General features: G+C 42.5%; 1 protein-coding gene across 1 annotated transcript; it reads right to left on the bottom strand.

The window, feature by feature from the left end:
• Positions 1 to 623: 623 nt before the first annotated feature.
• Positions 624 to 27,939, bottom strand: psmd13 (proteasome 26S subunit, non-ATPase 13). The gene is made up of 13 exons (XM_041197001.1): positions 27,672 to 27,939; positions 26,884 to 26,962; positions 26,761 to 26,795; positions 22,970 to 23,025; positions 20,906 to 20,949; positions 20,733 to 20,819; positions 6,534 to 6,705; positions 5,157 to 5,236; positions 4,944 to 5,069; positions 3,492 to 3,554; positions 2,759 to 2,839; positions 2,296 to 2,412; positions 624 to 2,025 (listed from the first exon to the last, which is right to left on the bottom strand). The coding sequence occupies exons 1-13, from the start codon at positions 27,764 to 27,766 to the stop codon at positions 1,930 to 1,932; spliced, it is 1,131 nt and encodes a 376-aa protein (XP_041052935.1). The 5' UTR covers positions 27,767 to 27,939; the 3' UTR covers positions 624 to 1,929.
• Positions 27,940 to 27,969: the final 30 nt, after the last annotated feature.

Raw genomic sequence — 27,969 nt, 5'->3', positions numbered from 1 at the left:
ACAATCCACTTGGTACTTGTAGCCGTCAGGAACAGGCAGAAGTGTCAGCAGTTCTTAACAAGGGAAGGTTGTGAAATCACAAGTCAGGATCGAGGTTGCTTGTACAATAGCACATATCATTTATCTCCTCCTAAACTATATTAGAATCCAGGAGATAAAATGCATCTCCAAAAACAGAGAACCTTGTTGGGAAAGTGCTAGGAATTCCCATTAATAATTAGGTGATTATTATAAAAGTATTGGTGTCTGTTTGTGCCTCACATCTACATCATCTGGAAAATCAGACCTTGACTTTCACAGGCAGAATGAGTGTGATTTATGTTATTAATCCAATGGTTAATCAGTGATCTTTGGAATTTTCACTACATGTTTCTGGTTTGAACCAGCGGAAAAGTCTGACCGAGACTTGTGGGATTGGAGCAGAATATTGAAACTGTGGGAGAATATTACAAACCAGAAGAAAACATCACCAAGCTCAGAGTACTGGGGACATCTGGTGTTCCAAACTAACACAGCCCCGTATCATGAGTAGTGCAAAGAACTATCTGCCCAAATAGAGGTGGCTTAAATCGAGAATTCCACACATTAATAAGAGTAGTTTCTTCCAATAATAAACACAAGTGGACATTTTTAAACACTTTTATTCCATCTTAAATATTCTTGTAAAATGGTCATGTCTCATGTCCTGTGATTTCAGAAATAACTTCATTAATCCTAACTAAAAAATGCTTTAAAAAAAGGGACAGGCAGGAGTACAGCCATTACGTGGAACTGCAGAGAAATTTACCCATTTGCAGCGCCTCTACTTGATTAGGCAGCATACAAGTCCCAGATAAACACTCCGCTTCCTGCAGATCACAACACTAGTGACAGTTATTTTTATTCATCCTCAGGATGTGGATGCCGCTGGTAAGGCCAGCATTTATTTACCATCTCTAATTGCTTTGTGGTGGTGGTGGTGGTGGTGGTGGTGGGCCTTCTTGAACCATTGCAGCAGCAGGTTTGACACAGCTGAATTTGTCACTTGTCTTAAAAGGACCCTTGTACAGGCCAAGGAGTTGACATGGGATTGGGGTCACGTATTAGACTTATGCCTGGTAAAGATGGCAGGCTTCCTAAAGGACGTTAATGAAACAGTTGGGATTTGACAACCTGACAACATCATGGTCACTTTTACAGAGATCACATTTCTCAAACCTGAATTCAAATTCCCTGATGGAATTTGAACTCATGATCTCTCAATTATTAGATCAGGTCTCTGGGTTACTGGTTCAGTAACATAACTGTTACAAGGCATTATGTGTAAGCATACAGACAGCTACAGTGCGGAGTGACGGGGATACCGGAAAGATCAAGATAGTCACAACCACAGAGAGAGACTGCGAAGGCAAGAGGAACCACCTTCCCCACAGACGTGATTGCATGAATCAAAACAGTCATCAAACTTCTTCAGGTATTCGCTAACTACAAGGATCAGTTTGTCAATCAGCTTTAAGTGTAACCTCTGCAATTTCTGTGATCTCACTTTGCACACTGCAATTTAAAAAGAGAAGTAATCAGTGAGACCAACTCCTGGGACTGCTTGCAGTCGGTGGGCAGACAGTCTTGTATAGACAGGAATCTGGACGAGTTTAATTAGCTATAATTAATGAGAAGTTCCTGACGTGCAGGGAGACAAACTGCTAAATGAGCAAAAGGGCAAAGTCAAGGGCCACACCACTTTGAAGCGTAGAGTTTCGTTCCTTTGATAGCGATATAAACCATGTGTACTTGAAGCTAGTACTGTTTGTGATATGAAAGTACAGAAAGTGAAGCCACTCCCCCTGTCCCAAGACATTAAAATACAGCTCATTTCTGAAAATGAGCCACTGAAATTTCTATCACTAATTTTAAAAAGAGCCAGTCGAGTTACTCCAGAGTGCACAGCAGTTAGGTTAGGATATCCTGTGCCTGATGTTCCACAAGTAATGCCACATTCTTCACATCCTCGCACCAGCAGTCCAACCTCTCTTTCATCCCTTTAATCTGCAACAACAAGAGGCAGTGGTTAATGCACTGAGCTTGTATTAATAGCCAATCATGGCACTAACAGTGCAAAGACAATAAATAGTACAATTAGTAAGCAGTTCAGGTCAGAAGATTAGTAATGGCAAAACCTTTCACCTGAAATCAAGTTACTTGTTTCAAGGAATCAGTGATTGGAAAATGCCATCACTCAGTGATCACACACCTACTAATTACTGAAACATTCTCCAACAACCACAGAAATTCCCCAACTTAAGGCTCAGTGTTTACCTGCTGCAGATCCAACACTCGGGGTTGAACCCATGTCATGTGAACGCGCTCATCCACCTCATCGATGCTGCCCTTCACCAGACCTACAGAAAGTGCTTTCATCACTAGAAGCTCCACCTGTCAGATCAACAACAGCAACTGTAACTATTCCACAGGACACAAGGAAGCTCAAGCTACTCTGCATTCCGATCACTGAGCCACTTGTACACATCAGAAATCACAAAAACGGGGAGTGAGCAGGTGGGGTGATGCTTGTGCTGGGGAAAGTGAAGGGAGATGGTGGAAGAGAATCTCAAGGGTCTCAATGGGCTGGAACTTGGGAGGGGAAAATACATAATTGAAGTCATCGCACAAAGCATCTGCAAACAGAACTTCCTATATTTTGGCAGCGATTTTCTACAAGATACTATATTTTAAATGTTGCAACTGTTAGCGCAAATGTAGTCACATGAAAGGAGCTCACCTCACTAACAGGAACCTTTGCAATCTGAGAAATCTCCTTAAACGTCAGCTGCCGGTGATTGGCTGGACGGGTGAAAGTCATCTAAAGCAAGGGAAAAAAAACACTGGCAATTCATGAGATGAATAAGAAGTGGTCCGAAATTCAAAGGATCCAGCCCAGCGACTAAAATATTGTTTAGAAACAGCCAACCCGCATTCCAAAAGAGACCAATTCCAGGAGGAATCAGACATGATCAATGGAGAAGTGCAGTGGATGCGGTGTACACAGACTTTAGGAAAGCTTTTGACAAGGTACCACATGGGGCATTAATATGGCAGATCAAGGGGTAGGGCATTAAGGGGAAGATAGCAAACTGGATTAAAAATTGTTTATAAAAGAAGGAACAAAGTTGGACTCAAGGGCAATTTATGTATGAGATTAAATGCAAAATAGAGAGAGCAGGGAGCAGGAGAAACTCCTTCACAAAGAGTTAAGGCTGTGAGATACACTTCACCAACTGCAAGCATTGGTCTAAGCAGCAGGGTGAATATGCAGCTTATACATACAGACCTCAGCAAGAACCCCATTTCAGCTGGAAGTTTGAGGCAGACTAGACTTAAGAGTTTAGTTAAAATCTAGTGAAGAGTCAATGAGGCAGGAAGTTAGCAGAAGACAGTAGAGCCGACTGTAATTCTTGAGAGAGAGTTGGATGATGAGAAATTGCTCAGAACATGAGACAGGAAATTCAACAAACCTCCATCAGGCAAAGGAGTTGGATTTTCTGCATCAGCCGCAGTTCATTGGCTCTCAGGTCAGGCTGAAATTACATGACAAAACAAAATTAGACATCTACATCACTGACCCCACCCCAACCAAGTCAACCACTTGTCCCACTCTCTTGCCTTCAGTTCCCAAACTTAGAACCATAGAAAAGTTACAGTGCAGACAGAGGCCATTCAGCCCATCATGCCTACACACCCCAAAAGAGAAAAAGAAAACTAGTCGCTCATTAATCCCACTTTCCAGCACTTAGTCCGCAGCCTTGCAGGTTACAGCACTTCAGATGGAGACCCAGGTACCTTTTAAATGAATTGAGCATTTCAGCCTCAACTGCCAGCTTAGACAGTGAATTCCAGATGTCCACTACCCCCTGGGTGAAATTTTTTTTCTCATGTCTCCTCTAATCCTTCTACCAATCACCTTAAATCTATGCCCCCAGTAACTGACGTCTCAGCTAGGAGAACCAAGTCTTTCCTGTCTACCTTATTTAGGCCCCTCATAATTTTGTACACCTCAATTAGGTCATCCCTTAGCCTCCTCTGTTCTAAGGAAAACAACCCTAGACTATCCAATTTCTCCTCATAGCTTCAATTTTCAAGCCCTGGCAACATTCTTGTAAATTTTGTCTGCACTCTCCCCAGAGCAAATTATATCCTTCATGTAATGTGACAACCAGAACTGCACAAAAAATTCCAGCTGTGGTCTAACCAGCATTTATACAGTTCCATTATTACATCCCTGTTTTTGTATTCAATACCTCGCCCAATAAAAAAAAAAGCATTCCATATGCTTTCTTGACCATCTTATCCACCTGGCCTGCCACCTTCAAGGACCTGTGGACATGTACTCCAAGGTGTCCAACTTCAAGCCTTCTCAATAACTTCCCATTGATTGAGTATTCCCTTGCTTTGTTTGCCCATCCCAAATGCATTATCTCAGACTTTTCCCAGATTGAATTCCATTTGCCACTTCTCCACCCACTCAACCAAACCATTGATATCATTCTGGAGTCAACAGCTATCCTCTTCCCTATCAATTACACAGCCAATTTTTGTGTCATCTGCAAATTTCCCAATGATGCCTCTCATATTTAAGTTTAAATCATTTATATGTACAACAAACAGCAGGGGCCCCAACACTGAGCCCTGTGGAACACCACTGGAAACCATTTTCCATTCGCAAATACCTTGTCCCACTCTCTTGCCCTCAGCCCCCAACCTTGTTCCACTCTCTCTCTGCCCTCCAAAACTTGCCTCACTTGCTTTCTCCCCTCTTGTCCTACGCGCACTCACTCTGCTCCGCCATGTGCCTCCCTTTCTCGGTCTCTCCCTGCACTCACATCTACCCCATACCCATCCCTACACCCTGTCCCACACTATCCCCCCACCCAATCCTGGCTCTCCTCTCCTCCCAGCAGACTATTTACCTGCTGCCCCCAAGATGCCTTGAGAGCTTGAAACTTCTCCACATTGCCACTGTTGAAGGCGTGCAAAGTGTCGATCAGCCACTGTTTATCTGTGGTCCGGAGAGACTCCAGCACAGGATGCATTAACTGAAAGGGACAGCAAGATCCCAGCATTAGGTACAATTTCACAAAGTAATCAAGCAAGTAAACACTCAGTATCACAAAGATACTCACAAGTTCTCCAAAGTTGTAAACACCTTCGCCTAAAAGCCCAGCCAACCCAAGAGTGAAAGCTCTCTCCTGATGCTCAGCAACTGAATCAGAAATACAAAATCAAAACCTGAGCCAGTCAACATGACATCATGTGGCAAATCAACAAGGTGAAGGTGTTGCATCCCTGTGAAGTATTTGGTGCTGAAACAACCTCTAAACCCAAAGGCATAAAACTGTAAGAACACTTTCACAGAATAAAACCTGCAAAGCTGAAGCTAAAACCTCAAACTATTTCTCAGGCTAAGACCCAGGTCTTTGGAATAGGCCAATGTGAGGAGTGAAACAATTCAGGAAGAAATTCTTGAAAATAAAATATTAAAATTGAAATTAAATATTTCACTCAATTTCCCTCAAGACTAGGGACAAGGATATAAGAATAAAAGCTCATGATGACCAATTAGGGAAAAAGGGCCAATGCTTCTCCAGTGTACCTTACAGTGAAACAGAGATGGCTACTGTGAATACTTGAAAATCTGAAAAGATTTAAAATCTATGCTTTGAATATGGAGAAGCTGGGTTTCTTCTACTCGCAACAGTGTACACAAAATCATGAAGGATTTTGACAGGAAAAAATGGAGGAACAGTTTCTAGTGGTGGTAGAGTCAATAACCAGAGGACACGATTAAAAGGGATTGACAGAAGAATAAAAAATGAGATTGAGGACATCTTTTATACAGCAAGTTGTGATCTGGAATGCACTGCCAGAAAGGGCAGTGGAAGTAGATTCAATAGCAATTTTCAAAAGGGAGTTGGAAAAGCAGAGGGGGTAGGGGGTGATACTAATTACCAAGCTTTTCCCAGTACAGGCACAATGAGCAAATGGCCTCTCCTCATTCTAAATATTTAAAATAAAGGTCAATCATTACTGAGACCTTAGTTCAATGCCTTGTCCAAAGGATAGACTTTCTGGTGACGCAGTGCTCCCTCGGCACTGTCCTGGAGTGTCAGGCTGGATTATGCACTCTTGACTCTGAAGTGGAACTTGAACTCATCACAGTCTGGTTGGAGACAGGATTGCTACCTACTGAGTCCCAGCTGACCCCCTAGAGAAAGATATGATACTTAAATATATTTTTCTGTGAATGTTAAATGGGAACCTGAACAAATGTAACCAGTTCTCAGTGTGCCATTACACAGGCAGAGATGGAATTCACAGGACTCCAAGTTACAAAAAAAAAAGGTGACAGCAAGAAGGAATTGGATGGCTGTCACTGTATTGGGCAATAAGAAATGAAGAGACGTAGCTGAAGCTGTTTGTTGCACAAACATCTGTGTAAGAAATACTGGAAAGGGCCAAGCACGACTTGGCTGAGAAGCATTTTTAATGTTATTAGTTACCTGGCAAATCTTTGATATCAATGCAGCCCAAAAAACGCAGGGCATCTTTATAGTAAGAAGCGTGATTTCCAACTATCTGGTAATACTTGCTGGACAGATCATAAAAGCGTCCGTGAACGGATGTCACTCCAGGAAGGTTCATCAGCATCTCATCTACTTCCTCAATTGTTTTCTGGAAGAAAATTGACAAAAGATCAAGTTATTCTTCTCAACACGATTACACCCTTCCTGGAACTAAAACCATACAGGAATAGGGATATGATAAAGAAATAAATTTGGCCAGCTTTGTTCATTTAAGATTTAAGTTTTGACAACAGGAAGACGTAGAGCTCAGTACTCCAATTTTGGCAGATGCTACAAAATAACACTAAATAAAACACACTTACCTCATACTCAGCAGGTTGCCTGCTCATATTCAGAGTTGGAGCTTATGTCTCCACTGCCCAAAGATTGTCTGAGGTCTCCCCCTCCCCTTCCTAGGAAATGGCTGGAGCAGAGTTCGAGTCCTGCAACTTCTGACAGAGGCAGGAAGACATCGAACACCAACTCAAGAGTTGCTAGTCCGGTAACAACTGCACTACCATTCCCAGAATATCCTATTAATCATTTCCAACTTTCCCTCCAGTCCCATCTCCCAGTCTGCATTTTGCTGAAATTCCTGAATTATTTCTCTCAGACTTACTTTCAGTGATAAATTTTACATCAAACACTTCTCTACCAGTAGCTTTGTTTTGTATTCCAGATATTAACACATACTTCATATGCATAGAGATGAACTGATGTACATTACCTTTGATGACTTATGTAAAATTCCCCATTTGCTCTGGTGTCCTTTCTGATCATTGACCTATGGGTATCCTACACAGCTTCCTCTCTCCCCTCTAATCTATAACTCAGGTGCCTTTATGCATCAGGTCAATAAAGTCATTAATAAGAGCACAAATTTTCACTGCTCTAGTTTCATAATATTCTCCAGAATGTGGCACTAAGCCCAGGATCTGGATGCTGTGCAACCAATAACTAGTATCTCTGAGGTGATCCCCCATGATATTCCTCAATTCCCAGAAGTGCGTGTCTGGCCAACACTGTTCCAAAAGATCATGGCTGATCTGTGACTTATCTCCATATACATGCTTTTGCCCCCTGGCCATTAATTCCTTTTGATAACAAAAATCTATCAATCTGAGATATAAAATTAACTGATCTAGCAACAACTGTTTTTTGCTGAAGAAAGTTCCACCTTATACCACCCTTTATCTGAAGTCTTTTGCCCCCAGGTTCACTTCTGAAAGATCTGGCTCTAAATTTCTTTTTATTCATTCATGCGATGTGGGCTTCGCTGGCAAGGCCAGTATTAATTGCCCACCCCTAGTTACCCATGAGAAGGTGGTGGTGAGGTGCCTTCTTGAACTGCTGCAGTCCATGTGGTGTAGGTACACCCACAGTGCTGTTAGGAAGGGAGCTCCAGGATTTTCACCCAGCGACAGTTAAGGAACACTGGTATATTTCCAAGTCAGGATGGTGAGTGACTCGGAGGGAAACTTCCAGGTGATGGTGTTCCCATCTATCTGCTGCCCTTGCCCTTCTAGATGGTAATGGTTGTGGGTTTGGAAGGTGCTGTCTAAGAAGCCTTGGTGAATTCCTGCACTGCATCTTGTCGATGATACACGCTGCTGCTACTTTGCGTCAGTGGAGGAGGACGTGAATGTTTGTGGATATGGTGCCAATCAAGCGGGCTGCTTTGTCCTGGACTGTGTGAAGCTTCTTAAGTGTTTGGGAGCTGCACTCAACCAGGCAAGTGGGGAGTCAGGTGATGAGTATTTATATGGCTAGTCCAGTTCAGTTTCTGGTTAATGGTAATCCCCAGGGTGTTGATAGTATGGGATTCAGTGATGGTGATGCCATTGAATATCAAGGGGCAATGATTAGATTCTCTCTTGTTGGAGATGGTCATTGCCTGGCACTTGTGTGGCACAAATATTACTTGCCACTTGTCAGCCCAAGCCTGGATATTGTCCAGGTCTTGCTGCATTTGAACATGAACTGCTTCAGTATCTGAGGAGTCACAAATGGTGAACATTGTGTGAACATCCCCAGTTCTAACCTTATGATGGAAGGAAGGTCATTGATGAAGCCGCTGAAGGTGGGTGGGCCAAGGACATTACCCTGAGGAACTCCTGCAGTGATGTCCTGGAGCTGAGATGACTGACCTCCAACAACCACAACCATCTTCCTTTGTGCTAGGTATGACTCCAAGCAGTGGAGTTTTCCCCCTGATTCCCATTGGCTCCAGTTCTGCTAGGGCTCCTTGATGCTGCCTTGATCAAATGCTGCCTTGCTGTCAAGGGCAGTCACTCTCACCTCACCTCGCGAGTTCAGGTCTTTTGTCCATGTTTGAACCAAGGCTATAGTGAGGTCAGGAGCTGAGTGGCTCGGCGAAACCCAAGCTGGGCATCAGTGAGCAGGTTATTGTGAAGCAAATGTTGCTTGAAACCACTGTTGATGACCCCTTCCATCACTTTACTGATGATTGAGAAGACTAATTAGCCTGGTTGGATTTGTCCTTTGTGTGCACAGGACATACCTGGGCAATTTTCCACATAGCTGGGTAGATGTCAATGTTGCAGTTGTATGGAACAGCTTGGCTAGGGGCACGGCAAGTTCTGGAGTAAAAGTCTTGAGTGCTATTCTCGGAATATTGTCAAGGCCCATAACCATTGCACTATACAGTGTCTTCAGCCATTTCTTGATATCACGTGGAGTAAATCGAATTGGGTGAAGACTGACGTCTGTGATGCTGAGGACCTCCAGAGGAGGTGGAGATGGATCATCCACTCGGCTCTTCTGGCTGAAGATTGTAGCAAATGTAGCCTTACTTGTGCACTATTGTGCTGCGCTCCCTCATCATTGAAGATGGGGATATTTGTGGAGCTTCCTCCTCCAGTGAGTTGTTTAATTGTCCACCATCATTCACGACTGAATGTGGCAGGACTGCAGAGCTTAAATCTAACCCATTGCTTCTGGAATGGCTTCGCTCTGTCTGTCACTTGCTGCTTATGCTGTTTGGCACGCAAGTAGTCCTTGTTATAGCTCCACCAAGTTGATACCTCATTTTTAGGTATGCCTAGTGTTGCTCCTGGCATGCCCTGGGTTGATCCCCTGGCTTGATGGTAATGACAAAGTGGGTGAAATCCCAGGCCATGAGGTTACAAATTCTGTTCGAGTCACAATTCTGCTGCTGCATTGGCCCACAGTGCCTCATGGGTGCCCAGCCTTGAATTGCTAGATCTTTTCGAAATCTATGCCATTTAGCACAGTGGTAGTGCCACACAACACAATGGAGGGTATACTCAATGTGAAGGCGGGAGTTCGTCTCCACAACGACTGTTCGGTGGTCACTCCTACAGGTACTATCATGGACAGATGCACATGCAGCAGGCAGGTTGGTGAGGATGAGCTCAAGTACGTTTCCTCACCACCTGCTGCAGACCCAGACTCGCAGCAATGTCCTTAGTACTCAGCCAGCTTGGTCAGTACTGGTGCTACCGAGGCACTTGGTGGTTGACATGGAGTACATTCTGTGCCACCCTCAGCGTGGAGGAGCACTGATTCATCGGCTGAGGGAAGGTGGTACATGGTAATCAGCCCATGTTTGACCTGATGACGAGACTTCATGGGGATCGGAGTCCTGTCCCACTGGCCCACCTCTGCTGGATCCTTATGTACAAGATAGGATTCTGTGAGGATGACTGTCAGGCTGCTGCTTGACGAGCCTATGAGAAAGCTCTCCCAATTTTGGCACCAGATGTTTGTAAGGAGGATGCAGGGTTGACAAGGCCCTGATTTCCAGATTTTTACTGAATTCAAATTCCACCATTTGCTGTGGTGGGATTCAAACCCGGGTCCCCAGAGCATTATCCTGGGTCTCCAGCTTATTAGTACAGCAACAATACCACTATGCCAACACCTCCCCCTTGAAGATTCTGCCTCCTGGTCTTACACCCTAACCAGTGAAAATAGTTTTTCTATCAATCCCTGTTGTTCCCCTTAATATCTTGAATCCCCCCCTAGCCTTCTAAATTCCAAGAAACAGAACCCTAATTTGTGTAATTTAATCTTTGATGTCCTGGCATCATTCTAATAAATCTACACTGCACCCCATTCAAGGCAAACATATCCTTCCTAAGGTGTAGTACCCAGAACTGCTCACAGTTCTCCAGGTGTGGTCTAATCAGGGTTTTGTGTTGCTGAAGCAGGATCTTTCCCTCCTTGTACTCTTGTGAAGTGGATACAAAGGGCAGCATTCCATTTGTCTTCTCAATTATTTTCCGTACTTGTTCATGACATTGTAATGATCTATTTAACTGGAACCCCAAGTTTCTTTGAGCCCCTACTGTTCCTGTCTTTTCCCTCAATTAAGAAGCATCATGTTCCTTTTTATGTCCATAGTGGATGGCTTCACACTTGCCTACATTACAATTTCAGTTTTGTTAATTCACTTAATTTATCAATATCCCTTTGTAACTTTATGTTTCCATCTACATTGCTTACAATACCACCCATCCTTCTGTCATCAAATCTGGTTATGTGGCTCTCTATCCCATCATCCAAGCCGTTAATAAATATGGTGCAGATACCAGTCTCATTTTGTTAGTCATCCTGCCCAGTATCCCTACTCTGTTTCCTTTGCTTTGGCTATTCAGCCAATTTCCTGACCAGGAAAATATTGTGCAATCAACTTTAGCTAACAATCTCTTACAAGGGACTTTATCAAATGCCTTTTGGAAGTTCTTATAAATAAGATCTATAGACATTCCCCAATACAACACTTCAGTCAAAACATTCAGATATGTCAGCCAGGACCTACCCTTTACAAACCAATGCTGGCTCTTTAAACAGTATTGTCACCCTATCCTTAATTATTGCTTCAAGCAATTTCCAATTTTAATTACCTGATTTCCCCACTGTCACCCTTCTTAGTTGAGGAATTTTGTAGCTCTTATGACCTGTTTTGGCACTCATTGCTGTTCTTTATATTTTTCACAAGGGTCTGCACTGTTTTTGGCATTTTTGTATGCGTTTTCTTTTAGTTTTATGTTGCCTCTTACCTCTTTAGTTCTCCATGGATATCTTTCCTGGCAAGTAGAGCTCCTGCCCCACAGGGATATAAACTGTTCTTGTAGCATATTGCTTTATTTTCCAAACCCCTCTCACTGATTTTTTGTCGTCTCAAACAGTTATGATATAGTTGCAATAATGGAGACAATTATGGGTGACCAAGGATGGGAACTGAACATCCAGGGGTATTCAATATTTAGCAAGAACAGACAAATAGGGAAAGGAGGTGGGGTAGTGTTGTTAGTAAAGGAGGAAATCAATGCAACAGTGAGGAAGGATACTGGCTCGGAAAATCATGATGTGGAATCTGTTTGGGTAAAGAAAAGAAACACCAAGGGGCAGAAAACATTGGTGGGGGTAATCTATAGGCCCCCAAACAGTAATGGAGGTGCAAGGGAAGGCATTAAGCAGGAAATTAGAGACATGTGCAATTAGGGCACAACTATAATCATGGGTGATTTTAACCTACATATAGATTGGACAAACCAAACTAGCAATAACTGTGGAGGAGGATTTCCTGGAGCATACACGCGATGGCTTTTTAGTTGAGGAACCAACCAGACAGCAGTCTATCCTAGGCTGGGTATTGTGCAATGAGAAAGGGTTAATTAACAATCTTGCGCAGGTTCTCTTGGGGAAGAGGAACCATAAAATGGCAGAATTGTTCATTAGGAAGTTGAATCCGAAACTAGGGTCCTGAATCTAAATAAAGGGAACAATGAGGCGCGAGTTGGCACTGACGGATTGGGGAACCTTACTAAAAGAGTTGACAGTGGATAGGCAATGGCTAATATTTAAGGAATGTATGCATGAATAACAACAATTACTCATTCCTGTCTGGTGCAAAAAATAAAACAGGAAAGGAAGCTCAATCATAGCTTGCAAAAGAAATTAGGGATAGTATTAGATCTAAAGTGGAGACATATAAAATTGCCAGAAAAAGCAACAAGCCTGAGGATTGGGAGCAATTTAGAATTCAGCAAAAGTGGACAAAAAATTGTCAAGAAAGGGAAAATGGAGTAAGAGACTAAACTTGCAAGGAACATAAAAACTGACTGTAAAAGCTTCTATAAATATGTGAAGAGAAAAAGATTAGCGAAGACAATCATAGGTCCTTTACTGTCAGAAACGGGGAACAAAGAAATGGCAAAAGAATTGAACACATATTTTGGTTCTGTCATCACAAAAAAGGACAAATAATTTCCCAAAAATGTTAGGGAACCAAGGGTCTAGTGAGAGGGAAGAATTGAAGAAAATCAGTATTAGTAAAAAAAAATGGTGCAAGAGAAACTAATGGGGTTAAAGGCTGAAAAATCCCCAGGAACTGATAATCTACATCCCAGCGTACTTAAGGAAGCGGCCCTGGAAACACTGGGTGTATTGGTGGTCATCTTCCAAAATTCTATAGACTCTGGAGCATTTCCTACAGATTGGAGGGTAGCAAATGTAACCCTATTATTTAAAAAAGGAGGGAAAGAAAAAACAGAGAATTACAGACCATCAGCAGTGGGGAAATATTACAGTCTATTATAAAAGACATGGTAACAGAACACTTGGAAAGCATTAAAAGGATTAGACAAAGTCAGCATGGGTTTATGAAAGGGAAATCATGCTTAACTAATCTACTGGAGTTTTTTGAGGATGTAAATAGTAGAGTAGATAATGGAGAACCAGTGGATGTGGTATTTGGATTTCAAGAAGACTTTTGATAAGGTCCCACATGAGAGGCCAGTGGGCAAAATTAAAACACACTGGATTGGGGGTAATATACTGGCATGGATTGAGAATTGGTTAACAGACTGGAGACAGAGAATGAGAATAAATGGGTCTTTTTCAGGGTGGCAGACTAGTGGTGTATCGCAGGGATCAGTGCTTGGGACCCAGCTATTCATGATATATAAATGACTTGGATGAGGGAACCAAATACAATATTTCCAAATTTGCTGATGAACAAAACTGGGCAGGGTTATGAGGAGGATGCAAAGAAGCTGCAGGGGATTAGACAAGTTGTGTGTGTGGGCAAACACATGGCAGATGCAGTATAACGTGGATAAATGTGAAATTATACGCTTCAGTGTGAAAAACAGAAAGGCAGAGTATTATTTACATGGTGATTTATTGGGAAATGTGGATGTACAAAGGGATCTGGGTGTCCTTGTACACCAGTCAATGAAAGTAAATAGGCAGGTGCAGCAAGCAATTAGGAAGGCAAATGGTATGTTAGCCCTCATTGCAAGTGGATTTGAGTTCAGAAGTAGGGACATCTTATCGCAGTTATACAGTGCCTTGGTGAGACCACATCTGGAATATTGCGTGCAGTTTTGGTCTCCCTACCTAAGGAAGGATATACTTGCCATAGTGGGAGTGCAGCAAAGGTTCACTAGGCTGATACCAGGGATGGCAGGACTGTCGTATGAAGAGAGATTGGTTCAACTGGGCCTGTATTCACTAGAGTTTAGAAGGATGAGAGAGGATTTGATTGAAATGTATAAAATTCTAAAAGGGCTAGCAGACTTGTTGCTGGAAAGATGCTTCCCCTGGTTAGGGAGTCTAGAACCAGGGGCCACAGTCTCAGGATACAGGGCAGGCCATTTAGTACTGAGATGAGGAAAAGATTGTCACTCAGAGGGTGGTCAACCTGTGCAAGTCTCTACACAGAAGGCTTTGGAGGCTGGTTCACTGAGTATATTCAAGAAAGAAATTGATAATTTTTTTTGGATATTAGAGGCGTCAAGGGGTATGGAGAAAAAGCAGGAATATGGCGTTGAGATAGAGGATCAGCCATGATCATATTGAATGGTGGAGCAGGCTCGAGGGGCCAAATGGCCTACTCCTGCTCCTAGTTTCTATGTTAACAGATTGGCCCAGTTTATGGTGGATAGAGTCTGCCCCATTGCAGTGAAGTAAGCCTTACCTAAATCTAGATCCTGTCATGAAGCTAATGTATAGAATATTTTGGAAAATATTTTTCCTTTAAAATAGAGATTTAGTCTGCGGGTGTCTTAATTGGATTAAAGCCAGCTAGTCTGGGTGCTTTGAAGGGTACTAGTTTTGATATGTAAGAGAGACAGCATGCATTTGCATTTTTTGAATATACAGCATTCAAGAAGTGAGATGGAAATTTGATGCCTATCTAGCAGCTACCAAGCAATACGTTTATATTACTAATAAAATTGGTGCTACGAAAGGGGTTTCATTGTTAAAAGGTAGAGTTCAAAGAGGTTGTTGATACAATGAGAATTAGCATTCAATGGGGCTGGTAGGTACAACTTCAGCAGTTTTTGGGTGTGCAAAGCAGAGGTAGCTGCAAGCCTCCAACTCTCTCCATCGGATCCAAAGTGCAAGAACCTCATTTTGAAATCGTAAGGTGAAAATGCTTTGCTTGGTGTTTGGTTGTCTATGGGTTGCTATTGTCTTAATGGAGATTAGTTTGGGAATTTGTCAAAAGTTATGATAGTAGTAATTTGTAGCCATGTGTATATATATTTTGACCTGTGTAAATTAATAAAATGTTTCATGTAGTTTGATGTAAAACCTCGAGAACTGATGGTCTGATTCCTGAATTGAGTCGCATCTCAAACATAACACTTAAAATTATAGATTATGACAGTTGTTTAAATAACTCAGCTGTACCAATTGCATTGGTCATAACAAACCTTAGTGGCTGTTCCACGTTTCTCCCATTCAAACACTATGCAGAACTCGATCATATTGTAATCGCTATTTAATAAATGTTCACACACCATTAGGTTGTCACTAAATCTGGCTCATTATACACAATGAAATTTAATATTGCCTGCCCCCTATTGGTTCTAAGATATTATTGCAGAAAACCTGCGCAGAAAAACTTGACGAATACAAGAGCCAAAGGGACCATTCCCTCTGTGACAGCTTAGCCCACTATGCAATCACCCCAACATCCCCTCCCTTTCTCACAGTACCTTTCAATGCAAGTGCAGGAGATGCAACACCTGACCTTTTATCTCCTCAGCATACAAGGTCCCAAACAATCCCTCCAGGTGAAAAAGCAATTTAAGTGCACTACTTTCAATTTAGCATACTGTATTCACTGCTCAGGGCCGCTTTGCACGACCTAACCGTTCAGTCTATAAGTATGGACTAGAATTTCTGATGATTTGTCATTTTAGTTCTCCACCTTGCTCTCATACTGTCCTCTGCCTCCTATAGTGTTTGGTCCAATGCAATCTCAAGGAACTGCACCTCATCGTTTGGTTTTTCGCACCTTACAGCTTTCCAGACTTAACACCAAGTTCAACAATTTCAGAATGCAATCTCTCTCTACTTCGGTTTTGTTTCCTTTCTCATGTTTTGGTTTTAGTCTTGCTTTTGCTTTCAGTAGCTGTTCATCATTCTGCCATTCGCACTTCCTTTAGACACTTATTTTACTTATTCCATTACCACTCCCTTTGGCCTTACAACACCAATTCCTGTCATTTAAGAACATAATAAATAGGTGTAGCAGTAGGCCATGTGACCCCTTGAACCTGCTCTGCCATTCAATATGATCACAGTTGACCACCAGCCTCACCTCCATTTTTCAGCCCACTCCCCATATCCCTTGATTCCTTCATAGACCAAAAATCTGTCTCCCTCAGCCTGAACTATATTCAAAGATGGAGCATCCAAATTGTCTGGCGTAGATAATTCCAAAGATTCACCGCCCTTTGAATTAATAAATTTCTCCTTATCTCAGTCCTAAATGATCAGCCAGCCCCTTATCCTGAGACTTTAACCCCATTTTGTAGATTCTCCAGCGAGGGGAAGCATCCTGTGTGCCTATCCTGTCAAGTCCCTTCAGAATCTTTTATGTTTGAATGAGGTCACCTTTCATTCTTTTACACTCCAGAGTGTATAGGCCCAATTTACTCGGCCTCTCATCATTTGATAGCTCAAATAGAAATATATAAGTATGATCTGATAGCCATTATAAAGACATGGCGACAGGGTGACATAGATTGGGACCTGAATATTGAAGGGTACATGATATTTAGGAAGGGCAAGAAGTTAAGAAAAGGTGGAGGGGTGGCTCTGTTAATTAGTGATGGTATTAGCACAATAGGGAGGGATGGTCTAAGTTCAGGAAGCCAGGATGTAGAAGCAGTTTGGGTGGAGAAGAGAAATGATAAAAGCAAGAAGTCACTTGTGGGAGTGGTGTACAAGCCCTCTAACAGTAACCATATGGTAGGTAGGACAGAGTGTAAAGAAACAAACAATGGGAACTTGTCAGAAAGGTAAGGCGATAATCATGGGGGATTTTAATCTACATAAAGACTGGAAGAATCAGATAGGCAAAGGCAACCTAGATGAAGAATTCATACAATGTTTGCAGGATAGTTCCTTAGAAAAGTATGTTCTGGAAACAACTAGAGAGGCTATACTAGACCAGATACTGTGCAATGCAATAGGCTTAATTAATTACCTCATAGCCCCTAGGTAGCAGCAATCATAATATGATTGAATTTTACATTCAGCTTGAGGAGGAGAAGAGTGGGTATAAGGCTAGCATTTTAAACTTAAATAAGGGCAATTATGTGGGCATGAAAGTAGAGCTAAAGTGAACTAGAACATTTGGTTAAGGGACAGGTCAACAAAGATGCAGTGGCAGACATTTAAAGGAATACTTCAGAATACACAGAATAAGATACATTCCAATGAGAAAGGAAAATTCCAAGGGGAGTTGTCACCATCTGTGGTTAACTGAAAAAAAAATTAAAGGTAGTATCAAACTTAAAAAAAAAACATATAATTGTGCAAGGATGGGTGGCAGGCCAGAAGATTGGACAGAATATAAAAAACAGCAAAGAATGACTAAGAGATTAATGAGGAGTGAAAAATTAGTGTACGAGAGAAAACTAGCTAGAAATATAAAGACAGACAGTAAGGGTTTCTATAGCTATTTAAATAACAAAAGAGTTAACAAAGTGAGTGTTGGTCCTATAGAAAGTGGGGAATTAATAACGGAAAATAAGGAGATGGCAGATGAATTGAATAGGCATTCTGCATCAGTCCTCACTATGGAGGATACTAATAACATCCCAGAAATAGCTGTAAATTAGGAACTGGGAGGGAGCAGCTCAAGGAAATTACAATCACCAGAGTAGTGGTACTGAGCAAATTGTTGGAGCTGAGGGCTGAAAAGTCCCCATATCCTGATGGATTTCGTCCTAGGGTCTTAAAATAGGTAACTAGTGAGATAGTTGATGCGTTGGTTTTAATTTTCTAAAGTTTCCTAGATATAGAGAAGGTTCCATTCAATTGGGAGATAGCGAGTTGAACTCCTACATTCCAAAAATGAGGAAAGAGGAGGAACAGAGTCAGGAAGCTACCGGCCAGTTAGCTTATATGGGAAAATGTTAGAAGCTATTATTAAAGGTGATATAACAGGGCACTCATATAAAGTCAAACTAATCAGGCAGAGACAACATGGTTTTCAGGGAAGGAAATCATTTATTGGAGTTATTTGAAGAAGCAACATGTACTGTGTATAAAGGGAACTGGTGGATGTGTTGTGTTTAGATTTCCAGAAGGCATTTGATAAGGTGCCACATCAAAGGTTATTGTGGAAAATAAAAGCTCATGGTGTAGGGGGTAACATACTGGCATGGATAGAAGATTGGCTGTCTAACAGGGCACAGTAGGCATAATTTGGTCATTTTCTGGTTGGCAAGATGAAATGAGTGGTGTGCCACAGGGATCAGTGCTAGGGCCTCAACTTTTTACAATTTCTATTAACGAGTTGGATGAAGGGATCAAAGATATAGTTGCTAAATCTGATGATACAAAAATAGGAAAGTAAGTTATGAAGAAGATATAAGGAGGCTACAAATGGATATAGCTAGGTTATGCGAGTGGGCAAAGATCTGGCAAATGGAGTACAATGTGGGAAAACGAGAGACTGTCCATTTTGGCAAGACGAATAAAAAAAGGCATATTATCAAAATGGTGAGATATTGCAGAGCTCCAAGATGCAGGGGGATCTGAGTGTCCTAGTGTATGAACGTCAAAGGGTGAGAATACAGGTGCAGCAGGTAATTAAGCAAGTTAATAGAATATTATTGCTGGGGAATTGAATACAAGGTTATTCAGTTATACAGGGCATTGGTGAGACCACTTCTGGAGTACTGTATACAGTATTGGTTTCCTTATTTAAGAATGTAAATGCATTGGAAGCACTTCAGAAGAAATTACTAGACTAATACCCAGAATGGGACTGTTGTCTCATGAGGAAAGGTTAGGTTTGTATCTGCTGGAGTTTAGAAGAGTAAGAGGTGACTTGACTGAAACTCAAGACCCCTCAAGATCTTATAAGGGTGGATGTGGAAAGGATGTTTCAGTTTGTGGGAAAACCCAGAACTAAGGAGTCACTGTTGAAAAATAAGGGGGTCCCCCATTTAAGACGGATGAAGAGGAATTATTTCTCTGATTTAGTGAGTCTTTGGAACATTCTTCCTTAAAAGGTGGTGCAGAGTGTTTGAATATTTTCAAGGCTGACGTAGATAGATTCTTGATAAGCAAGAGGATGAAATGTTCTTGGGATTGGCAGGAATGCGCAGTTAAGGGTACAATCTGATCAGCCATGATCTTGTTGAATGGCGGAGCAGGCTTGAGGCCCCAAGTGGCCTACTTCTGCTCCTAGTTCATGTGTTCGTATTTAATTTGTCCTGCCCTCCACTCTATCACAGACCTTTTTTTGTTTTTTCTTACACTCCCCACTCTCACTTTTTTAAAACCTGTTACATTTCTGGCTTTTCCCAGTTCTGATGAAAGGTCACAGATCTGACATGTTAGCTGTCTCTCTCTGCATAGATGCTGCCTCACCTGAGTATTTACAGCATTTTCCGTTTTTTAATGAAAAAAATCACCATGTTTCTGATATGCTAGTTTGCTTATCCCAAACAATATGAAAGTAACAGATTGGGCCATTCTAATTGAATGGCAGAGCAAGCTCGGGGGTGGGGGGGGGGCGAAAGGCCTACTCCTATGTTCATCCTATTTTCTTTAAAATCCCCCATTAAAACCACCCTGCCTTTGGTACCTGCTTGTCCAAACTTCAATTTATACAATCTACCACTTCAAAGCTACTATCAGGACTATACACAATCCCATTACAAGGTTAAATGTTTTTCTATTTTTTTAATTCTACCCGTAAAGTCTCCACGCCTACTTGCCTGTCATTGCAACCTCTCTTACCATTGAAGTGATTTTAGCCTTAATCACCAAGGCTACGCTTCCCTTCTACCTATCTTTCCTGTAGATCTTATAATCTGGTATCATTAGTTCCTAGTCCTGATCATCGCTGAGTTGCTATAACGGCTACCATGCCATACCGTTCAAATTGAATTTATGCCTGCAATTCATTCAATTTGTTGCTTATACTCTGAGTTTGTATAAAGAACACTTATTTGGGTCATACACCCAAGCTTGTCATTTTGCTCTAACGTTTTACTTTATGTTAAAATTGCTCTTTCATGCTTTAATTACTTTACATCTTATAATTTTTCCTTTACCTGTAGCGTCTAGAGCATAATTTTGGACCATTGCTCCATTTCCCCTCCCTTTTGTTTTTGATTTATTATTTATACTGTTTTCAACTGAGCCCTCCCCTCAATTTACTAGTTTAAAGTCTTTGTGACCACCCTATTTACCCTTTCCACTAGGAGCCAGGTCCCAGCCCAGTTCAGGTGGAGCCCAACAGTTCCTTCCTACCCCAGTACTGATGACAGTGTTCCATGAAATGTCCCACGAACTCCTTCAGGGTATTGACAGCAGTGAGAAAGTGGAGTTAAGGCTGATGATCAGCCAGGATTGTATTAAAAGGTGGAGCAAGCTCGAGGGGCCACATGGTCTACTCCTGCTACTATTTCTTTTGTTCTTAGGTTACGCAGCTGAACGCAACATTTAGTATCTTACTCATATTGTACCGCTTCACAGTTCCGTCTACATATATATTAAGTTGAAATTCCAACTTCAGAAATATGGTGATTTAACCTCGCTGCATACAGAAATGCTCTCTGTACAAAGACATGAAAACAAAGATTCTTAGTGCAAATCATGCTTTACCTTCGTCACTGGCAGATCTCCAACATTTAATTTCAGAGCACCAATAGCTGTTTTGCACAGAATTACTGCCTCATCACTGGATTTGACCTAAATCAATGAAAGCATGTGAAAAATAAATAGAATAAAGAAATTAAAATGAATAAAACCAGTGTAACACAACACAAAGCACTCACCTTTTCTTTTGTTTTTTCCAAAAATGTTAGGGCCACATTAGGATCTGCAATTAAACATGAGGCATATCAATCATCAAGGATACGTGAAGACTGATCAATAACTTAATTACAGTTTATAAGGACCAATATATACGTCTTATACTTGCGTGCCTGATAGGCACCAGAGGATTGAGGTGCTTTATTGACCCCCTTAATCACATTTTAACTTGAACTTTATAAGTTTCCTTTAAGATTTTGTCTTTCTTTTTGCAGTATCCCTTTGAGGGCCTGCCTTTTTTGTCCTTGTTTTGCTAATTTGTTCTAATTAGTTTGCTCAAAAGAGTATCCCCTCCCAAAGGCTGGCCTCAAGACCTCACTGTCTTTAATAGGGTGCAGACGGTTAACTCATTCCCCTCCACTAGTTTAGTGGGGGCAACAAGCTATTTAAAGTTATTTCCTTGTCTAAAAAGTGAGTGCCCGCTCCTCACATCCCATAATATGTTTGGGCCCAGTGTTCCTAGTCCTGAGCTAGTAATTGCTGTCAGCCCCAACTCAGTCTGAGCCTTGGCTCTTGAACGCCTGCTCCTGTTAATCTACAGACATTCTTTTCGCTGTGTAAATCAATTAGGACATATCCAACTGCTCCAGCTCTAGAAAATTCAAAGACGACTAAACCAGAGGAGTGGAAACAAACAGTGGTGATAGTTAAAGAGGTGATTAGTAAGGACCTCACAAGCTGCAATTGGTTTGAAGGTTTTAATCCAAGCATCCTATGTCATTCGTTTGGTGCCCAGTCTCAGATTTATTATAAATATAAAAGCTAAGATTTCAAACAACTGAACATATCCATGATTGGCTAATTTCACCATTTGAAACATGAAATTCTTAAATATCCAGTACTAGTTGAGCAGAAATTTCCTCCAAATAAACATTGGAAGGACCGAAGCCATCACCTTTGGTCCCCACTACAAACTCTGCTCCCTAGGAACAGAGAACTTATGAGCAGGAGTAGGCCATTTGATAAGATCGTGGCTGATCTGGTTGTGGTCTCAAATCCACTTCCCTGTCCGCCCCTCATCACCCTTGACTTCCTTGTCTATCAAAACTCTAACTCAGTAATGAAAAATGCAATGACCCAGCCTCCACTGGAGTTTAATGTGGGAAAATGTGAAGTTGTTCACTTTGGCAGGAAAATTAAAAAAGCAGAGTATTACTTAAATAGAGAACAGCTGCAGAACTCCAAGGTGCAGAGGATTCTAGGTATTTGAGCGCATAAGTCACAAAAAGTTAGCGTGCAGGTACAGCAAGTAATTAAGGCGGTTAATGGAATGCTATCCTTTATTACAAGAAAAATTGAACATAAAAGTAAGGATGTTACGCTTTGGTTATAGAGACAATTGAGGAGACCACATCTCAAATACTGTGTGCAGTTTTGGTCTCCTTATGGAGGATGTTAATGCATTGGAGGTGGTTCAGAGGAGGTTTACTAGATTGAGAGCTGGAATGAATGGCTTGTCTTATGAGGAAAGGTTACACAGGCTGGGCTTGTTTCCACTGGAGTTTAGAAGAGTGAGAGATGACTTGATTGAAGTATATAAAATCCTGAATGGCAAGGTGGACATAGAAAGGATGTTTCATCATGTGGTGGAGTCCAGAACTAGGGGGCACTGTTTTAAAATTAGGGGTCGTCCGTTTAGGACAGAGATGAGGAGAATTTTTTTTCTCTGAGGGTTGTGAGTCTTTGGAACTCTCTGACTCAGATGGCAGTGAAAACAGGGTCATTGAATATTTTTAAGGCAGTGGTAGATAGATTCTTGTTAGGCAAGAGAATCAAAGGTTATCAGGGGTAGATAGGAATGTGAGTACTGTACTCTCCCAAAAATCTGTTGATGCTGAGGGTCAACTGGAACTTTCAAGGTTGAGATCAATAGATTTGTGTTGGGTAAGAGCTTCAAGGGACATAGAGCCAATATGGGAAAGATAGAATTGGTGGTCAGATAGGCCATGATCTAGCTAAATTATAGAATAAGCTTGAGGAGCTGAATGGCCTCATCCTGTTCCTATGCTCAGGAGTTACAGACTCACCTGTCATTTGTCGCACAACATGTAGAACAATCTCCACAAGAGACAGAGGGTTAATCCTGTAACAATATATTGTAAAAGGGTTTAATCTGAAGTTTTGATTTAAAGTAGCAACATAAATTTAAACAAAATGTGCTTTTCCTTTTCTAGTCACACCTCCACCCACTCTACAAATCATGGATTTTCCAACTGGGAATCACAAGGCCATGACATTCTGTATTTTGTCAGGTTTTTTTGTCTGTAGAAACACCATTTCCTGTTAAATACCTCTGAGGAGTCTGAGCACATTCACAAGCTCAGGGTGTCACAAAGAACTTTACAACCAATGAAGTAGTTTTTGAGAATGTAATGCAGGAAAATGCAGCACTCAGATCAGAAAACATTAACAGGCAATGGAGAGGTTTGAGTTCATTAAAGAAAGACAGATCGTGTTTGACCAATCTAATCGAATTTTTTGCTGAAGTAACAGAAGGTTCATGAAGGGAAAGCAATGATGACTATAAGGATTTTAACAAAGCATTTGACAAAGCAACATATAAAAAGGCTGGTTAACAAAATTAAGAAGAAGCACAGTGGCAACACATGCAGTAATCTAGAGGAACTGACTAATGCTCAGGGGACATGAGTTCAAATCTTACCAAGGCAGCAGGTGGAATTTAAATTAATTAAACATCTAGAAAAAAAAGTTAGTTTTAGAAATAATGACCATGAAACTACTGGATTGTCTAATGTCATTTTGGGAAGGAAATCTGCCACTCTCACCCAGTCTGGCTTGCTTGTGACTCCAGGCCCAAAGCAATGTTGCTGACTCTTAACTGCCCTCCAAAGTGGTCGCAAGCCACTCAGTTGTGCCAAATCTCAAAGGAAAGGTCAAAGGGGAAAACAGAATGGACTAATCGGCATCGACCTAGGCACCAGAAACAACAGCACACCCTGCCCAGTCAACCCTGTAAAATCCTCCTTACTAACACCAAGAGACATGTGCCAAAATTTGGAGAGCTGTACCACAGATGAGTCAAACAACAGCCTGACATAGTCATGCTCACCAAGTCATACCTTGGACAGCCATTGCCCCAGAATCCTCTACCACCAACCCTGGTTATGTCTTGTCCAACTGTCAGAACAGACCCATCAGAGATGGTGGTACAATGCTTTATAGTCAGGAGCGAATTGGCCCCAAAGTCTGCAACATTGACTCCAAACCCCCTAAACCTTCATGGCATCGAGTCGAACATGAGCTAGGAAACCTTCTGCCGATTACCACCTACCATCCTGCTCCCCAGCTGAGGAATCAGTACTCCTCCATATTGGACCCTGCCTGGAAAAAGCACTGAGGGTGGCAAGGGCATAGAATGTACTCTGGGTGGGGGACTTCAATGCCTATCAGCAAGAATGGCTCGGTAGCACAAATATTGATTGAGCCAGCCCAGTCCTGAAAGGCATATCTGTCAGACTGGGCCTGCAGCAGGTTATGAGGGAACCCGTAAGTGGGAAAAACCTGTTTAACCTTGTTGTCACCAGTCTGTTGCAGATGCATCTCTCCATTACAGTATTGGTAGAAGTGACCATTGCACAGTCCTTGTGAAGATAAAGTCTCGTCTTCACACTGAGCATACTGTCCATCAGGCACTGTGGCGCTATCACTGTGCTAAATGGGATAGTTTCAGAACTGATCAAGTAGCTCAAAATTGGGCATCCATGAGGTGGGCCATCAGCAGCAGCCAAATTGTATTGACCACAATCTGTAACATCATGGTCTGGAATATCCTTCCCTCTATCATTGCCATCAGGCCAGGGTATCAACCTTGATTCAACGAGAAGTGAAAGAGAGTATGCCAGGAGCAGCATCAAGCATACCTCAATATAGATACCAATCTGAAGCTACAACACCAGATTATGTGCATGTCAAACAGCAGAAATAGCATGCGATAGAAAAAGCTAAAATAAAAACAGAAAATGCTGGAAAAACTCAGGTCTGGCAGCATCTGTGGAGAAACAGAGTTAACGTTTCGAGTCCATATGACTCTTCTTCAGAGCTAAAGAAAAGTAGAAATGTAATGGATTTTATACTGTTTAATGAGGCGGGGGGGGGGGGGTGCCGCAGGTGAAGCAACATAGGATGTCAGGGATAGGTGAGACATAGGAGAGATTGACAAAGATATCATGGACACAAGATAACAGGAGTGTTAATGTTAATTGTAAGGACTAAAGAAAGTGCTGACAGTAGCAGAATGTGTTAACAGCAGAACAAGGCTGAGCACTCTGTGAAAGCACAACATAGAAACAAGTAACGTGCCCTGGGCTTGGGGAAAAGGGATTTTTAAAAATTGAATAAATAAATAACAATAAAAGTTAAAATTAGAATAATTTTAAACATTGGATTAAAAAAGGAGTAGAGATGGAGGAGAGAGTTCACGGTCTGAAGTTATTGAACTCAATGTTAAGTCTAGAATGCTGTAAATGAGGAGCTGTTCCTCCAAAGCTAAGTGATCTCACACTCAACAGGTCTGATCAAAGCTCTGCAGTCCAGTTGTGAACGGTGAGGACAATTAAAGAGCCGGAGGAGTTGGCTCCACAAAATTTCTCATTCTTAATGAGGGAGAACTCAGCACATCCATACAAAAGCATTTGTAACTATCATCAGCCAGAAATGCTGAATGAATGATCCATCTTAGCCTCCTCCTGAGGTCCCAGCACCACAGATGCCACTCTTCAGCCAATTCGATTCACTCCATTCAATATCAAGAATGGCTGAAGGCACTGGATACTGACACCATTCCAGCAATAGTTTTGAAGACCTATGCTTCAGAACTAGCCATGCCGCTAGCCAAGCTGTTCCAGTAGTTACAACACTGGTATCTAGCTGACAATGTGGACAATTGCCCAAGTATGCCCTGCCACAAAAGCAGGACAAATCCAATCTGACCAATTACCATTCCATCAAAGTGATGGAAGATGTTATTGACAGTGCTAGCAAGTGCCACTTACTCAGCAATAACCTGCTCAATCTTCAGTTCCACTCAGCTCCTGACCTCATTACAGTTTTGGTTCAAACATTGAAGGATGAATTGAACTCGATGAGCTAAGAGTGACTGCCCTTGACATCAAGATAGCATTCAGCACTCATTTAAGGCTTTCAACAAAAGACGTGGGCAGGGAGAAATGAGGGAAAGAATTTTCTTTTTACCTGGCAACTGCCTACTAGAGTAGTGGAAATAGAAACTATCAATGATTCCGAAAGGAGGGAAATAAACTTGCAGGGCTTTGGGAATAGAGCAGGGGAATAGAGCAGGGGAATGAGACCGAGGCATGGAGGCGATGGTCTCTTTCTGCGCATAGTGTTTCTATGACTCTAGCAGATTAAAAGCACAGAGGGCAAACCGTATAGATTCACTAGGAAGATACCTGCGATGAAAACTAAAGTTAGGACAGACTGGAGAAACTAGGACTGCTTCCCCTGAAACAGGGAAAGTCAGAGGCAATTCAATAACATTTAAATTGTGACAAGTTTTGACAGTGAAAAGAGATTGAGAAATTGGTTCACAATGATTGCTGGGGTACAGAATGGTTTGACACATAAGAGGATGAGGAAGAGACAAGTGAAGCTTCTCAATGGGAAAACTGGACAAGTACTTGAAGCAAGAGAATATACAGAGGCACCATCACAGACTGTGATTAGTATGGAATTGCCCTAGCACAGAGTTGATACAAAGACTGAACTGCCTCCTTCGGTGCTGTTAAATTCCAAGTGTACGTTTTCTAAGTTATAGGCATAAGTAAAATTTACTTCTTACCTGTGTTCAAATTCACTAATAAAATTCTCATAAAGCTGCAAAAGAAAACGTTTTATTATGTAATGTAGAAAAGGCAAACTAAATTGTTTGCATTGAAAGATATAATGTGGCCAAATTACCTACCTTGATCAGGCCATCACCTGTAGCAAAGCAGGGGTTTTGCACAAAGTTCTGTAGTCGGACGGTGAGTTGGTGCCACAGTCTGTAGTTAAAAAGAAAGCAGGATTACGAAGTGGAGACATCAGGAGCAGCCAGCACCTTCCCCAGGGAACTAAACTAACTAAATTAAACACCTCACTGCTGTGGATGTGTCCCAAATCCCCCCCAACCCCATAGATCCCCTGGATCACATCACCCAAAGCCCCCCCAGTCCAACCCCCAGATATCCCACACACCACCCACCCTCATCACCCAAATCCCTTTGGACCCCAACCCCATCACCCAGATCTCCCATCCTCGGAGCCCCCCCATCACCCAGATCTCCCCACCCTCGCCCCCCACCCCCCCCCATATCACCCAGATCTCCCCACCCTCGCCCCCCCCCCCCATATCACCCAGATCTCCCCACCTTCGGAGCCCCCCACCCATCACCCAGATCTTCCCACCCTCGGAGCACCCCCCCGTCACCCAGATCTCCTCCACCCCCCCCTCCATCACCCAGATCTCCCCCCCTCCACTCCATCACCCAGATCTCTCCACCCGCACCCCCACCCCGCCCCCCCCCCGCCACCCCAGATCCCCCCAGGTCCCCCCCAGCCTATCACCCTCTCGATGTCCCTGAGCCGGTGTCAGGGCCGCGAGGCCTGAGAGAGAGACACACAGGCCCTGGATTAGACGGAGGGCCCGGGCGGTGACTCAGCGGGAACGCGGGGTGGGGGTGGGCTCTGCCGCGCTCGGCTCCGGGTTCTCACTTCTTGTTGTAAAGCTCCTCCATTTGCTGCCAGTCGGGGCCCAGCTCCCCGGCCCCGCTCTGCTGCTGCTGCAGGAAGCCGCTCACGTCCCGCATGGTGCCGGTTACTGTAGCCCGAAGCCTGGGGTGAAAGGAACGCTGCGGCCTGTCCGATCCCTGGCCCTCAGTCCCGGTCACTCCGGCTCAATCTCAGACTCAGCCGGCTCCGGGTTCACTCCCGGTCTCTGTCCGCGCGGCTTCTCCCGGAAGTTCCACAGGGCAGGGAGGTAACTTCCGGTACTGTAAATATCCGAATATAA

This window comes from Carcharodon carcharias, chromosome 10, assembly GCF_017639515.1.
Source record: "Carcharodon carcharias isolate sCarCar2 chromosome 10, sCarCar2.pri, whole genome shotgun sequence".
Classification (NCBI taxonomy): Eukaryota; Metazoa; Chordata; class Chondrichthyes; order Lamniformes; family Lamnidae; genus Carcharodon; species Carcharodon carcharias.
Note: the sequence above shows the minus strand (reverse complement) of the source record. Positions and strands in the feature narration are given on the sequence as shown.

Excerpts from the sequence above, each read along its gene's own strand:
- psmd13 (XM_041197001.1), bottom strand. The coding sequence starts at position 27,766 with ATGCGGGACGTGAGCGGCTTCCTGCAGCAGCAGCAGAGCGGGGCCGGG. Across the intron at positions 20,950-22,969 it reads TGTTGTGCGACAAATGACAG|ATCCTAATGTGGCCCTAACA; the intron begins GTGAGTCTGTAA and ends GTTTAATTGCAG. Across the intron at positions 3,555-4,943 it reads AGGCATCTTGGGGGCAGCAG|CCTGACCTGAGAGCCAATGA; the intron begins GTAAATAGTCTG and ends ATGTAATTTCAG.